Raw genomic sequence first — 15,116 nt, 5'->3', positions numbered from 1 at the left:
GATATCCATGCGACCTGTGTTTAGTGATCAGCGTGTATCAGGTGTGAGGTTAGGGTTACACTGTGGGGTAAGGTTAGGCTGCAGGGGGAGGTTAGGCTTAGGCTGCGGGGGGGAGGTTAGGGTTACGCTGTGGGGTAAGGTTAGGCTGCAGGGGGAGGTTAGGCTTAGGCTGCGGGGGGGAGGTTAGGGTTACGCTGTGGGAGTAAGGTTAGGCTTAGGCTGCAGGGGAAGGTTAGGGTTAGTCTGCGGCGGGAGGTTAGGGTTAGGCTGCAGGGCAAGGTTAGGCTTAGGCTGCAGGGGGAGGTTAGGGTAATGCTGGCCATACACGGTAAGATTTTCTGTCCAACCATCCAACTAGTTGATTGGTTGGAATGAAAATCTGGTAACGTATGGGAGTAAAAGATGATCATCAATTTGATCCTAAATGCCAGAAAATAGATTAAAATGGTCGTTCAGACAAGTTTTTTAAATGTTTGCTCTAAACAATTTGTTCAAACAGTTTTGGTCCATTTTCCTGCGTTTGGGAGCAAATTGCTGATCGTCATTTGCTTTCATACCTTACCAGATTTTCATTCCAACCAACCAACTAGTTGGATGGTTGGACAGAAAATCTTACCGTGTATGGCCAGCATTAGGCTGCAGGGGGAGGTTAGGGTTAGGCTGCGGCGGGAGGTTAGGGTTAGGCTGCGGCGGGAGGTTAGGGTTAGGCTGCGGGGGGAGGTTAGGGTTAGGCACTGGACGGAGTGGTAGGGGTTAGGGGAAAATACTGCCCGGAACGCCGCTCCGTGAAATGTCTGCACCAGAACTGCTGGCATATGAGCGCCAGGACCTTGATGATGGTGACGCTGAAGCCGCAGCTGCCGCCAGGACGTTATTTTGACATTCTATTACATCGACATGTCATCCATGTTGACCTAAAGAATGTCGGCTTGGTCGCTGTCGACATGCTAAGCACGTCGACATTTCGACCATGTCAACCTAATGCATGTCATAACATATCACACCCCAGAGTGACTTTTGTATAGTGATCAATTTGTGTGATGTGTGCGCTATCAGTGTGACCTGTTTATAGTGATTGGTGTGTGATATCAGTGTGACCTGTGTATAGTGATATCAGTGTGACCTGTGTATAGTGATTGCTGTGAGATATCAATGTGACCTGTGTATAGTGATTGGTGTGTACCAGTGTGACCTGTGTATAGCGGTCAGTGTATATCAGGTGTGTGACCTAAGTATAGTAATCACTGTGTTTTAAATACGTGTGACCTGTGTATAATGATAGCTGAAATAGTGTTGTATACTAGGCTGCTACAGCTACCGGTACATACAGCATTTAAACCCAATTACCTACAATCAACACAGGGAATCATTTGATGTAATTTTGGTCACAAAATAATTCCCGAACATCTCTAATTCATGCATTTAATTCCATTTTCTCAACTTGATGTTTGCTACAAAGAACTGAGACTCTTGAAAAGCCATGAAAGTGTTGGTGTACCCTTCAGCAATATGACGCTGTGTGATGGTCTCTGAGGGGTCTCATAAAGCTGGATCAGTAGAACTTTTAGAAACAGTGACCAGGGCTGTGTGGCTCAGGCATTGGGGGAAGACTTTATTGTCACTGTGATGTTTGTTAGAATCATTATATTTATTCCTAGAAAGGAGTGAAGATCCAGAGCGTCTTTACTGGAAGCCACATGACTGTGAGACGTGTCCTGTATAAATCACTGATCACTGAGGATGGACAAGGACAGAATTCACAAGTCTGAGAGAGTATTAAATATCACCCTGGAGATCATCTACCTGCTGACTGGGGAGGTGAGGGGGTTCTGGGAGTGTGGTCATCACAGTGACATCATTCTTATATCTATTACTAACACAGGGACCTGACTGGGGAGGTGAGGGAGTTTATTACTGTCACAGTGACATCACTCTTATCTTTATTACTAACACAGGGACCTGACTGGGGAGGTGAGGGAGTCTGGGACTGTCATAGTGACATCACTATTATCTCTACTAACACAGGGACCTGACTGGGGAGGTGCGGGAGTCTGGGAGTGTCACAGTGACATCACTATTATCTCTATTACTAACACAGGGACCTGACTGGGGAGGTGAGGGAGTCTGGGAGTGTCACAGTGACATTACTATTATCTCTATTACTAACACAGGGACCTGACTGGGGAGGTGAGGGGATCTGGAAGTGTCACAGTGACATTACTATTATCTCTATTACTAACACAGGGACCTGACTGGGGAGGTGAGGGGGTCTGGGAGTGTCACAGTGACATTACTATTATCTCTATTACTAACACAGGGACCTGACTGGGGAGGTGAGGGAGTCTGGGAGTGTCACAGTGACATCACTATTATCTCTATTACTAACACAGGGACCTGACTGGGGAGGTGAGGGGGTCTGGGAGTGTCACAGTGACATTACTATTATCTCTATTACTAACACAGGGACCTGACTGGGGAGGTGAGGGAGTCTGGGAGTGTCACAGTGACATCACTATTATCTCTGTTACTAACACAGGGACCTGACTGGGGAGGCGAGGGAGTCTGGGACTGTCATAGTGACATCACTATTATCTCTATTACTAACACAGGGACCTGACTGGGGAGGTGAGGGAGTCTGGGGGTGTCACAGTGACATCACTCTTACATATATTATTAAACAGTGATCTGACTGTAGAGGTGAGGGATTCTGTGAAAGTTCCTCCATGACACCGGTAATAGAGACACCAATGGTTTCCATGGTCTTAGCGAGGACCCCGTAATCGTGCCCCATCCACATCAACACAGCCCTGTAGATGTACTAGGGCTACTTTTTAAGTTAGGATTGTACATTTGGATGTAGTTTGCAATGCTTTTGTGTTAATTTTGTGAGATCATTTATAGAAACCGTTTTATTTCAGTTTTAAGGCATCTCATTTTTTGTTTCTTTATAAAATATACAGTGATATTGCCTTGTAGGTGTTACACAGAGCATTGACTTTTAGGTGGTGGCATCTATAACATTTTAAACTGATATTCTAAACACTGTTTCCTTAAATAAAGTTATATTTGATTTCCTCTTCAGTGTTCTACCCACAACATTTTTCCAGCCGGGTGGCATCAAGTGGGGGTACAGATACAATTGCTTTGTCAGAGGCACAAATAAGTTTAAGTGCCCAGATACTGCCCAATATCATTGTGGGTGTGATAGATAATATAATAAATATATATATATATATATATATATATATATATATATATATATAATATCATTTTTTTATTTTATTGTTATAGCTCCCAGATACTGTCCCCCAATTGCTGGCTCCACAGATTTATTTTATCAACTCCCAGATACATGGTATAGAGAGAGTAGAGGCAGGAGGACCACTCTCTTCAGTGTGCTGAGGCGACTGTTCCCACCCAGACAATGCGTCCTGGCTTTTATTCAGGGGGAGGTACCTCTGCCCTCTAGCCTGACCACCCTGCACTGTGGCATGGGCGACGTCGACCTGTGCCGATGTCACAATGGCATCTTAGATCCCCTTGGGGACAGGGGGCTTCTTGCCAGGCAGACCGCCCGCAAAAACAACGTGGGGAAAACACTACTCTTATTATTTGTATTTATTCACTATAAATTTCATATATACAGCTTTGTATCCACACTATACCCAATGTTTTATGGTGACTTTCCCATGATCCTCTACTCTGGGTCACACGATGGTCCTGGGTCACGTGGTGGCATCAGTTCTTTCTGTGGTACTTTGTGCTCTACCTGAGTCTTCTCATCAGCACAGCTGTAACCGGGCAGCAGGGAGCCGCTCTCATATATAGTATCAGTGCCTCAGTCTTCTCATCAGCACAGCTGTAACCAGGCAGCAGGGAGCCGCTCTCATATATAGTATCAGTGCCTCATTCTTCTCATCAGCTCAGCTGTAACCGGGCAGCAGGGAGCCGCTCTCATATATAGTATCAGTGCCTCATTCTTCTCATCAGCTCAGCTGTAACCAGGCAGCAGGGAGCCGCTCTCATATATAGTATCAGTGCCTCAGTCTTCTCATCAGCACAGCTGTAACCTGGCAGCAGGGAGCCGCTCTCATATATAGTATCAGTGCCTCAGTCCTCTCATCAGCACAGCTGTAACCGGGCAGCAGGGAGCCGCTCTCATATATAGTATCAGTGCCTCAGTCTCCTCATCAGCACAGCTGTAACCGGGCAGCAGGGAGCCGCTCTCATATATAGTATCAGTGCCTCAGTCTTCTCATCAGCACAGCTGTAACCTGGCAGCAGGGAGCCGCTCTCATATATAGTATCAGTGCCTCAGTCTTCTCATCAGCACAGCTGTAACCGGGCAGCAGGGAGCCGCTCTCATATATAGTATCAGTGCCTCAGTCTTCTCATCAGCACAGCTGTAACCAGGCAGCAGGGAGCCGCTCTCATATATAGTATCAGTGCCTCAGTCTTCTCATCAGCACAGCTGTAACCGGGCAGCAGGGAGCCGCTCTCATATATAGTATCAGTGCCTCAGTCTTCTCATCAGCTCAGCTGTAACCGGGCAGCAGGGAGCCGCTCTCATATATAGTATCAGTGCCTCAATCTTCTCATCAGCACAGCTGTAACCGGGCAGCAGGGAGACGCTCTCATATATAGTATCAGTGCCTCACAGGACCTGGGATATATTACATTGCTCACAGTGTGTTGTGTTTTGTCTATTCTAACACTGAAATAAGCTGCAGGAGTGGTGCTTTATACACTCCACTTTCCTGTACCTATAGTTTGGGTTTACAAATAAAACCCTTATCCTATTTGCATATTGTTGCGTTCCATTAACCTTTTCATTGATGGTCTCTGTCAATACACAGGATTACGCAGTAGTGAAGAAGACATCCGGTGAACGTGTGACACCCAGTAGGCGTCCATGTAAGCCAGGAGGACTGAGCAGGACCCAGAGCCCCATCAAGGTGCCTCCACCTCGCTCACTGATACATGAGGGAGACAATGACCATAAGATCCTGGAACTCGCCAATAAGATCATTCAGCTGCTGACTGGAGAGGTGACTGATGGGAATGTGACATTATACAGTAACACCAGGGGATGTGTCTGGGTGATGACTGGAGAGGTGACTGATGGGAATGTGACATTATACAGTAACACCAGGGGATGTGTCTGGGTGATGACTGGAGAGGTGACTGCTGGGAATGGGACATTATACAGTGACACCAGGGGATGTGTCTGGGTGATGGCTGGAGAGATGACTGCTGGGAATGGGACATTATACAGTAACACCAGGGGATGTGTCTGGGTGATGGCTGGAGAGGTGACTGCTGGGAATGGGACATTATACAGTAACACCAGGGGATGTGTCTGGGTGATGACTGGAGAGGTGACTGCTGGGAATGGGACATTATACAGTAACACCAGGGGATATGTCTGGGTGATGACTGGAGAGAAGACTGCTGGCAATGGGCCATTATACAGTAACACCAAGGGATGTGTCTGGGTGATGACTGGAGAGGTGACTGCTGGGAATGGGACATTATACAGTAAACACCAGGGGATGTGTCTGGGTGATGGCTGGAGAGATGACTGCTGGGAATGGGACATTATACAGTAACACCAAGGGATGTGTCTGGGTGATGACTGGAGAGGTGACTGCTGGGAATGGGACATTATACAGTAACACCAGGGGCTGTGTCTGGGTGATGACTGGAGAGGTGACTGCTGGGAATGGGACATTATACAGTAACACCAGGGGATGTGTCTGGGTGATGACTGGAGAGGTGACTGCTGGGAATGGGACATTATACAGTAACACCACGGGATGTGTCTGGGTGATGACTGGAGAGGTAACTGCTGGGAATGGGACATTATACAGTAACACCAGGGGATGTGTCTGGGTGATGACTGGAGAGGTGACTGCTGGGAATGGGACATTATACAGTAACCCCAGGGGATGTGTCTGGGTGATGACTGGAGAGGTGACTGCTGGGAATGGGACATTATACAGTAACACCAGGGGATGTGTCTGGGTGATGACTGTATCATTGTGTGTGTCAGGGTCCTATAAGGTGTGAGGATGTCACTGTCTGTCTCTCCATGCAGGAGGGGAAATCTATAGAGGAACACAAGGATCTGCACAAGGACGTGATGATGGAGAATAGCCGGACCCTCATATCACTGGGTAAGAGGAAAACAAGAGATATGGTAAGAACTTACCTTTGTTATCTCTGTTTCTACGAAGTCCATAGGGTCCACAGGGTTGACCTTGGGGTATAGGTTGGGAACCAAATCCGGGCACCACGCAGTTAAAGCTTTTAGCTCCCAGGATGCACTTGGGTCCACTCTCCCTATAACCCCACCCCCAGCCAGAGGCACCTCAGTTTGTAAGTAGCCAAAGGCCGGAGGAGGAGAAAAAAAGAGAGAAAACTGGAACACTCGATAACCATACTCACAGAAATGGGAGACGGAAAACCGGTGACCAGTCACACAGCCCATTTGAAGCCAGGTGCGTCAGGGCGGGCGCCCTGTGGACCCTATGGACTTCGTAGAAACAGAGATAACAAAGGTAAGTTCTTACCATATCTCTTGTTTTCTACTTCAGGGTCCATAGGGGGTCCACAGGGTTGACCTTGGGGATGTCCCAAAGCAGTTCAACCAAGGGAGGGGACGCTCCTGTGCTCAGAGGAGAATCCGCCGCCAAAAAGGAAGCATCCTGAGAGGCAAAGGAAAACAATGCCTAGAACCTTAAAAAGGTGTGGACAGAAGACCGTGGCCACCTAGCAAGGCAAAGCAGCCAAGGCGCCACAGCGAGCCACCCACGAGGGTTACATGGCCCGAGAAAAAACAAGCAGCAACAACAGAAAGGCCTACCCATGGGTAGGCCCCTGAAGAAGACATACGAGGCCGTCCAGCCAACATATGGCCATAGGCCGGCCATCCTTTCCTGTTAAAACCAGAAATCTCAGACCACCAATAAGGAGTCCGATTTCCGTCAGGAACTTGAATGGATCACATAAATCCACAGAGGCCGGACCACAGTCAATGAGGCCACACCACCCGAGAGGACTGGGGACTGAATGGCCGCACCATAAGTTCCAGAATAATATGGAACCTGAAAATCACTAAGAAGAAACACAGGGTGAGAGCAACTCACACCCTGACAAGATGCCCTCCAGAAGAGGGAGCCACATGAGAACGCTCCCAATTCCGACACTCACCTGGTTGATATAAACTCCCTGATAGAAAGAGAGAAAGCCAAAGCAATAGACCATGTAATGGCTATCACAACCAGCGGTTCCATTAACTTTCCCCGGAGTTAACAAAGAACCACTCCTAACTCCCAAGGAGTCCCTAGGGAGGAAAAATGGAGGCATAATCCAGAAAACACTCCAAAGGATGAACTGGATATCAGAGCGGAGCAATTCCATAACCTAATCATACTGACAGTGTAGAGATCTGCACTGTCAGGAAGGCCAGGCCGAGGGTGAAACCCAAGCCAGCCGGAAAGAATGCCAGAATATCTGGAAATCCTGGACACCAGAGGATCGTATCGATAGGTATAATACCATAAGAATGATGGCTGCCACAGTTTGTGGTAGGTTCCAGCAAAAGCTGATCCATGTGCTCCAATCATTCCAACGATGAAAAAGCCATGGAAGCCGTAAGACCACTGTAGGGACGTAGTCAAAGACAAACGACCCAGGTCCAAGGCAAACCCCAAGACCCTGAGACAACAGGTCTGGGTAGTGAAGCATCAGGAATGGAGTATCGATGGAGAGACTCCGAAAAACCAAGTACCCCTGACATCTGGGGCAATCAGGAGCCACCAGCAGGAAAGCATCTCTGTCTCGATTGAAACACTTCCCTCAAGGAATAATGGAGACTGGAGAACACAGGTACGCAAATTGGAAGAACCCCTTCACCGACAAAGAGTCACTGAAGGTTGCTTCAGAATCCCCAGAGTTGGACTGTAACACCATAGTGTGATAGAGTTAGAAGGCCATGAGTGTCACCTCAGGAGGGCCCCCCCCCCTGCTCACCAGGAGATGAAACCTCTCTTGGGGAAGAGACTAGTCCCCGGGATGCACGTCGTAACGGCTGAGGACTCCCGCTTCCCAATGGAGAGCACCTGAAATAAACACTGTCGAGATGGTCGGGAGGAGACCCTCAGACAATGTCCGAATGTATGACATACCTGACATTGCCACCCAACGAACAGTATTGCTAAAAAGGAAGCTACTGTTCTGACCCTGTCGGACTGAACTTTTTCAGGTTCATCGGGAAACAAGAGCTATGCCAGAGTGAAGGCCCAAGACAGGCTAAAGTTCCAACAAGTTAATTGACAGGGTGGAATCGACAGACATCCAATTGCACTGAAATGGATGCGAACCAGACAGACACTGTCCTTAGCAAAGAATACCCTGGACGAGATGGTCATAGTCACCCGAAAAGGGACAGACTTGCCTCCGGGGAGAGCAGCATCATTTGAACAGTGATCAGACAGAAAAAAAAAAAAACTTGTTCCATCTGGAGATAAGCCAATTATGGAAAGGCCTGGAAAGGAACTAAGCCCATTCCACCCTTCCAAAGGCAGACACTGAATAGTGGACCATGCCTCCCAGAGTGCAAAGACATGTCGACTGCGCAGACATCCATGTACTCCTAATGGAAGAGTGGAGATGCCGTCTTACGCCAGAAGAATTCTCAGATTCTGAGAATCCAGCAGGGCTCCTAGGTGAAGAATACCCAGAGAGGGATGCAGGGAGGACTTTTTCCCCATTGATTAAACTTCTGCACCCTGAAGAAGCCACAGTCAACCTGACCCGGCTGTAAAGTACCCCGGTGATCCTGCTAAGAGCAGGAGGCCATCCAGGTACAGGAGCATTGGGATATACTGAACAGAAGAACTGTCAGAAAATCCAAAACGCTGGTAAACCCCTGTGCGGCTGAGAACAGTCCCAATAGGCAGAGCCCGAAAACCGTAAGTTCTGTGATACAGCAAACCTCAGTCCATGCTGAGGCAAGGTCTCTGTAAGTGCCCGTAGGCACACGTCCTGTATATCCAGTGATACCATAAAGTCCCCAGGTTCCAAACATAGTATGATGGAGCATAGGGATTGCCTCCTGAGCCCAGGTAGCTTTAGGAACTGGTTCAGGGAATTGAGACAGAGAATAGGCCAAAGAGGACCATTCAGCCACCGCACCAGAAAGAAAGCAGAACAACCAGTCCCTCGCTGAGAAAGTGGGGATGGCCCAATTAGCTCCGCTTACCCTAACAACTGTATAGCTTTCTGGATTCGTAAGGCCCTGTTCGGGTCCAAATAAGGGCCTGCGTACCATCACATGGAAATAGGCCGCCTGAGCAAAGAGAGGGCGTACCCTCCTACCCACGTAGCCGCGGCAACTAGACACTAGTACCGGGCGAACTGAGAAAATCGCCATCTCCCAGTGGTAGGCCTGTCTCGTCATGCTGACGATATATCCGTAGGTTCAGAAGCAGGATCGGCTGGCAGTCCAGGCCTGCTCGGTTGAAGAAACAGACCTTTAGGCTGACCCAGAGGACAAAAAGACTTAATAGACTTAGTCTGAGGCCCTGTAGTGGGCATAGCTGAAGGCGGGAAATTTGTACTGCCACTGTCAAGGTCAGGACCCAACAAGATCTACCCTATAGATGGTATCTGCACCTCTGCATTCCCAGAGCGCAGCCATAGGGTATTACGGAGGATACCGTCGCAGCCGGAACTCTGAAAGTTAGGAGACTGGTATCCAATATAGGCATGTCCACCTATGACAACTGCATATATTACATGAGCGACCAAATACATTTGAACCCCAGACGTGTTGGTGGGGAAAAAACATTACAAATGCATCAGCTCAGTATGCAATAGTATTAACCAACCATGCTATAGCCATGGTAGGATGGGTAACAACCCCTGAAAGCGAGTATACTGATTTCAGGCAGAGTTACCACCTACGGATCAGAAGAATCCGACCACGCAGGAATGGGATGCATAGTAACGTCTGTAATCTGACGAGTAACACGCCCATCCACCCCATGAGGGGCTCGTGATGACCCTCAGGGAATTTGGGACAGGAGGCCAAACACTGTTGTAATACCTCATAACTGACAACAGCCAGAGTCCCGCCATGCGATCCCCCCGCTAGTCAGCAACAGGGAACCAGAAGGCACGCAATACTGAGGGTGTATGATACAGGTGCAGGTTAACATTCACTCTAACCAGAATGGACCTGCCACCAGCCCAAAGCAGGGATAATAATACTTGAAATAGGCTTCCCCCCGTGTAAGAGGGAAAGAGCCCAAAACAGTATCCAGTTCACGCAGAGCCAACTGGGAAGTAACCACAGGGTGTCAACCACACCAATTTGCGTTTCGTAGAAAACAACATCCACCCAGGGTGGCCGTGGGAATCCCTGCAAGGGGAATGACAGACTATGGTGGCACCAGGGGGATTTCATATACTGCGAAAACCCCATGCAGGGAGCGATAGTCTGTGTCACAGGGGAAGAGCGCAAGAAACTGCGAGATACCCTGAGATGAAAAAGGGCAGTATGGTGAAGTAACCCCAAGTGAGGTACAACAATGGGGCCCGCCCGGCGATCCGCAATTGAGAGGATCCCGAGAAAACAAACCTCCCAAGGGGGTCGTGAAAGGGGCCGGCACCAGATGACGCCACACACAGAACCCTTTATGAGTCAAATCCTCTGCACTAACACCTGAAGCACATGACTTGCAGGATAGCAAAAATGGGTGCAGTATAACGCTCTATCTCCTGGTCAAACATATCTGACCAATCTTGGCGGAAATATCAAGCAGTGCTATACTGGTCCTGACTGATGCTAAAATTAGCCGCAGGGACCCATTTTCAGCGTATGCAACACACAGTTCCAACGAAAATGTGGCAACGTGCAGCACGCAACAGTATGTGACAAACCTCACAAATATCAACGAGTATATAAATGTGAGGTCTCAGAACCACCCTAAGTACAGCTGTATTAGGGCAGATAAGGAAAAGGGATAGATATACACTGACAGGTGAGAGAATTAAATACAGACAGTCAGCACTAGCATAAGTCACATACCATGCAGATATATACATATATACATAAACATGTCATATAATATACTGCACTATTACACTGCATTCAACTTACCCAGATTCAGTGTCTGGGAAGGCTACAGCGCTGTGTACACTGACCTGATGGTGAGGTACGCAGGGGGACTGGACTCACTGCCATCTCCGGAGCTCTGCTGCTGCACCACAAGAAAATGGCCGCTGGAGACCTCAGGAGAAGCGTGGCCCGCGGAGGAAGCAGCTCAGCGACGCCAGACTATACATACTGAAAGGCGCGCTGAGCTGAGGGGAGGAGCCGCTGTAACAGGGAAAGCTTCCTCCCCTGGCCGGCTATTAAGCCCCCGGGACGCCGGCTCCCAGCACCGAACACTAAGTCCCTGGTGGTCTAGTGGACACACGGGGTATGGGGGGCCCGCTGCCACTGCCGGCGCCTCCGGTCTGTCCCCGGAGACCGGAGGCACAGGACTGCATATTAAATGCGCGGTGATCCGCGACCTTACCTGCTCCCCGTAGATCCGGCAGCAGTCCTGGGCGCCCGCAGAGTCCGGCTAGTACAGACTCTGGGGTCCCGCTGAGATCCCCAGATCTGTACTGGCGTCTCAGCGCCGGCGGGGTGACGGAGCGGCAGCTTAGACGTCCTATGGACAGTCCGACGCTGCCGCTCTGAAAGTCCAAAGTAAAAATAAAAAAACTCTGTACTTAGAAAAAAATAAAGCTTAGGGGCTGCTAATCAGCTCCCCACTGCACTAAACGGTGACCCGACTCCGGCCGGGCACAACTTAAAACTGAGGTGCCTCTGGCTGGGGGTGGGGTTATAGGGAGAGTGGACCCAAGTGCATCCTGGGAGCTAAAAGCTTTAACTGCGTGGTGCCCGGATTTGGTTCCCAACCTATACCCCAAGGTCAACCCTGTGGACCCCCTATGGACCCTGAAGTAGAAACTTTATTTTAAAGGGACAGCAGTTTTATAGGCTAGATACCGACCCCTCAGATTGTCACGTATATACAATGTAATCAATGTTACTGTGTTTCTCCTACAGATGGATCCAGTATCAAAAATATCCCAGAGAGATGTCCCCGTCCTCTGTTTTCTCAGGTTTGTACAGAAGAGAATCACAGGACCCCACAGGAGGATCAGGTACATGGGATTTAGGGTCTCACCAAAAACTAAAATACCAAAGTGACTTTATAGTGATTTTTCACTATAGAATCTGTAGATCAACTGTGTACATTTTACTATTTAGGGTGAAGATCTGAATGTTATTAAAGTAGAAGATATGGAAATAGAAGAAGAGATGTATGTGATGGGTGATCAGCAGTGTAAGGAAGAGGAAATCCCTACAGATATCAGCACAGGTGAGTAATAATCACTTATTGCAGAGTCATATATTAGACTCCGCTCTCCTCCTCACATCATGTCACTGTGTGTTACCAGCTCAGAGATCTGACCAGTCTCCTCCCCACTCTCTCTGGTGTATCTCTTACATCAGGAGCCATCATCCCCTATTATACTCCTGTTCTCCCCCTCACATCATGTCACTGTGTGTTACCAGCCCAGAGATCTGACCAGTCTCCACCCCACACTCTGGTGATTCTCAATCATCAGTAGCCATCAGCCCCTATTATACTCCTGCTCTCCCCCTCACATCATGTCACTGTGTGTTACCAGCCCAGAGATCTGACCAGTCTCCTCCCCACACTCTGGTGATTCTCAATCATCAGTAGCCATCAGCCCCTATTATACTCCTGCTCTCCCCCTCACATCATGTCACTGTGTGTTACCAGCCCAGAGATCTGACCAGTCTCCTCCCCACACTCTCTGGTGATTCTCAATCATCAGTAGCCTATACTTGAAACTTTCCTGATGGACATAACTAAATTCTATATTGAATACACTGTTCCCAAATATTCAGATCTGGGGACCTGACGGCCACTAGCGCGTTTCGTCTCCATTGACTTTCTCAAAGCATGCTGTAAGACTAAAGTGCGGATTTTAAATGCCATTTCTCCGCCTCTAATTACAATTTACTTAATTCATAATGCGCATATTTTTGTGGCAGAGGTTTTTATTTTTCCTTTTGCACTTATCAGTTGTAGAAAAAAGCCCATTCCTATATATATATCTGATGTATTTAAAACATTACATTTTGAACATCAAAACAATATATTTTATTGGGAACTCAAAAACGCCTTCTCCATGCGCCCATGACAGTAAAGCAGCATAGAGCGTGTGTCTCAAACCCAGCGCCGATGGAAAGAACACTTCAAAAAAAAAAAAAAAGGATATCTCATTATAGAGAGGGTGAATATACTAAGTCATTAACTATATCATTTACTTTCTTATCCTACTTGGATTTTGCATTTAATATCTCCCTACCAACCTCATTCTAATGCCGGGCCGACAGATCGGGCACATTGTCTAATGTTACCCACTATGTCGCCCCAGCTGGCTGCCATCGGTACACCAACTATGTGCGACCCAGCTGCCGACGTCGGCAAGGTCAATAGTGCTGGTGAATGACATATTGGGCGGGCGGATCATGCCCGATACATGGTTTATCGGTGCCATTGTGTGTACCCACCTTTTGGTTCGTTGGTGATTCACTTTAATATCCCCTCTAATTCAGAAACCAGAAAATCTAGTTCTGAAAAATAGTTAGAATTGATAAATAATAAAATGTATATGTGTATGTAATATGCCCCACTTCTCAGTTACTAATGATGTACCAGTTTGAGTGTGGGTAGTAAAAATATCCATCAGACATGTAGATGTTATTGACGTCGTTACTTTGTAGGTCCACCACGTGCAGTGATTACTGCAGACACCCTTCTTGGCAAATTGTCCACAAGTTCCTGGACAACAGCAGACGGTATGTTTTGCCATTCTGCCTTCAGTACAGAGACCAACTGTGACACTGAAGAAGTTCGAGTCGGCCTACAATGCACCCATCACTCCAATACATCCCAGAGGTTCTCAATGGGGTTAAGATCTGGACTCTGAGCTGGCCAATCTGGGTGACCGAATTTTATGTATACCAGTCCAGTGTCGCCCTGGAAACATGACAGGTGGCATTGTCGCCCTGGTAAAAACATTTGTTATCGCCGTGGAACTGCAAGTGCATGGGCCTCCCTACGAAGTGCTCTTGTCGAAACCGACACATTAGTGGCCATTTGGAACTCGCGTGCAATGGCATGCATGGGACCATTTTGCTTGTGCGGTGGTGTCCAATCACTTTTGTCTACGACGTAGTGTAGTTACCTAAAAAAAAAAAACAGATGATATCATGAGAGATCGCAAAAAGCCAAACTGACAAAGCAGACCACAAACTGGCAAACCAGAAACCAAACTAGCCCCCTAACCCAGGGAGATCATCTGCAATGCTTTATATGGTAATCTGGAAGTAGTGGCTCAGTATTTAGTGTCAGCCCTGAATCATCATATAGTCAATCCTTCCCAGATATAACTGAGAGATCCGTGGCTCAGACGTGTCCGGTCATTACAATTGCTCCTGAGGAGGGAAAATATCTGTTGTTCTGTAGGAGATGCTACATCATCCTACTTCTCAATGAGGAGCTAACATATTTCAGCAACAATTGTAACAAACGGTATACGCCTACACCTTCCACCCATTATATACTGGGATCAGGTAATTTTTGGAATGGGTATGTAATGTCGGCGGTCGGGATCTTGGAGGTCAGAATCCCGACAGAGTTAGGAAACTGACACTTGTCAGTCAGTATTCTAACCCTCCCCTTTAACCCTCCCCTCTAACCTTAACCCTAACCCTCCCTTTCTGATGCCTAACCCTAGCCACCCCCGCCAGTGCCTAAACCTAACTTCCCCCTCCCTGCACCCTAACCCCACTACTTACCTTCGGGTGTCGGGAGTACAGCGCCAGTATTCTCAGCGCCTGCATCGGGATATTCAATGTATCTTAGGGGGAAAGTTTGCAATCTGATCAAGTTGATCCATCCCCTCTGCTCACACTCTCTCTCATTGTGTGAGTATGAGTCAAGGACGACCTTTCC

General features: G+C 48.0%; 1 protein-coding gene across 1 annotated transcript in view; it reads left to right on the top strand.

Moving 5' to 3' along the window:
• LOC148508083 (uncharacterized) overlaps positions 1–15,116 on the top strand; it is a 98,539-nt gene that overhangs the window by 2,313 nt on the left and 81,110 nt on the right. Inside the window, 5 exon segments of the mRNA XM_088445073.1 lie at positions 1,659–1,818; positions 4,857–5,048; positions 6,098–6,176; positions 12,128–12,225; positions 12,332–12,443. Of these exon segments, the coding sequence (XP_088301199.1) occupies positions 1,741–1,818; positions 4,857–5,048; positions 6,098–6,176; positions 12,128–12,225; positions 12,332–12,443 (559 nt within the window). The 5' untranslated portion in view covers positions 1,659–1,740.

This window comes from Taudactylus pleione, unplaced genomic scaffold, assembly GCF_031769625.1.
Source record: "Taudactylus pleione unplaced genomic scaffold, aTauple2 ptg000377l, whole genome shotgun sequence".
Taxonomy (NCBI): Eukaryota; Metazoa; Chordata; class Amphibia; order Anura; family Myobatrachidae; genus Taudactylus; species Taudactylus pleione.
Note: the sequence above shows the minus strand (reverse complement) of the source record. Positions and strands in the feature narration are given on the sequence as shown.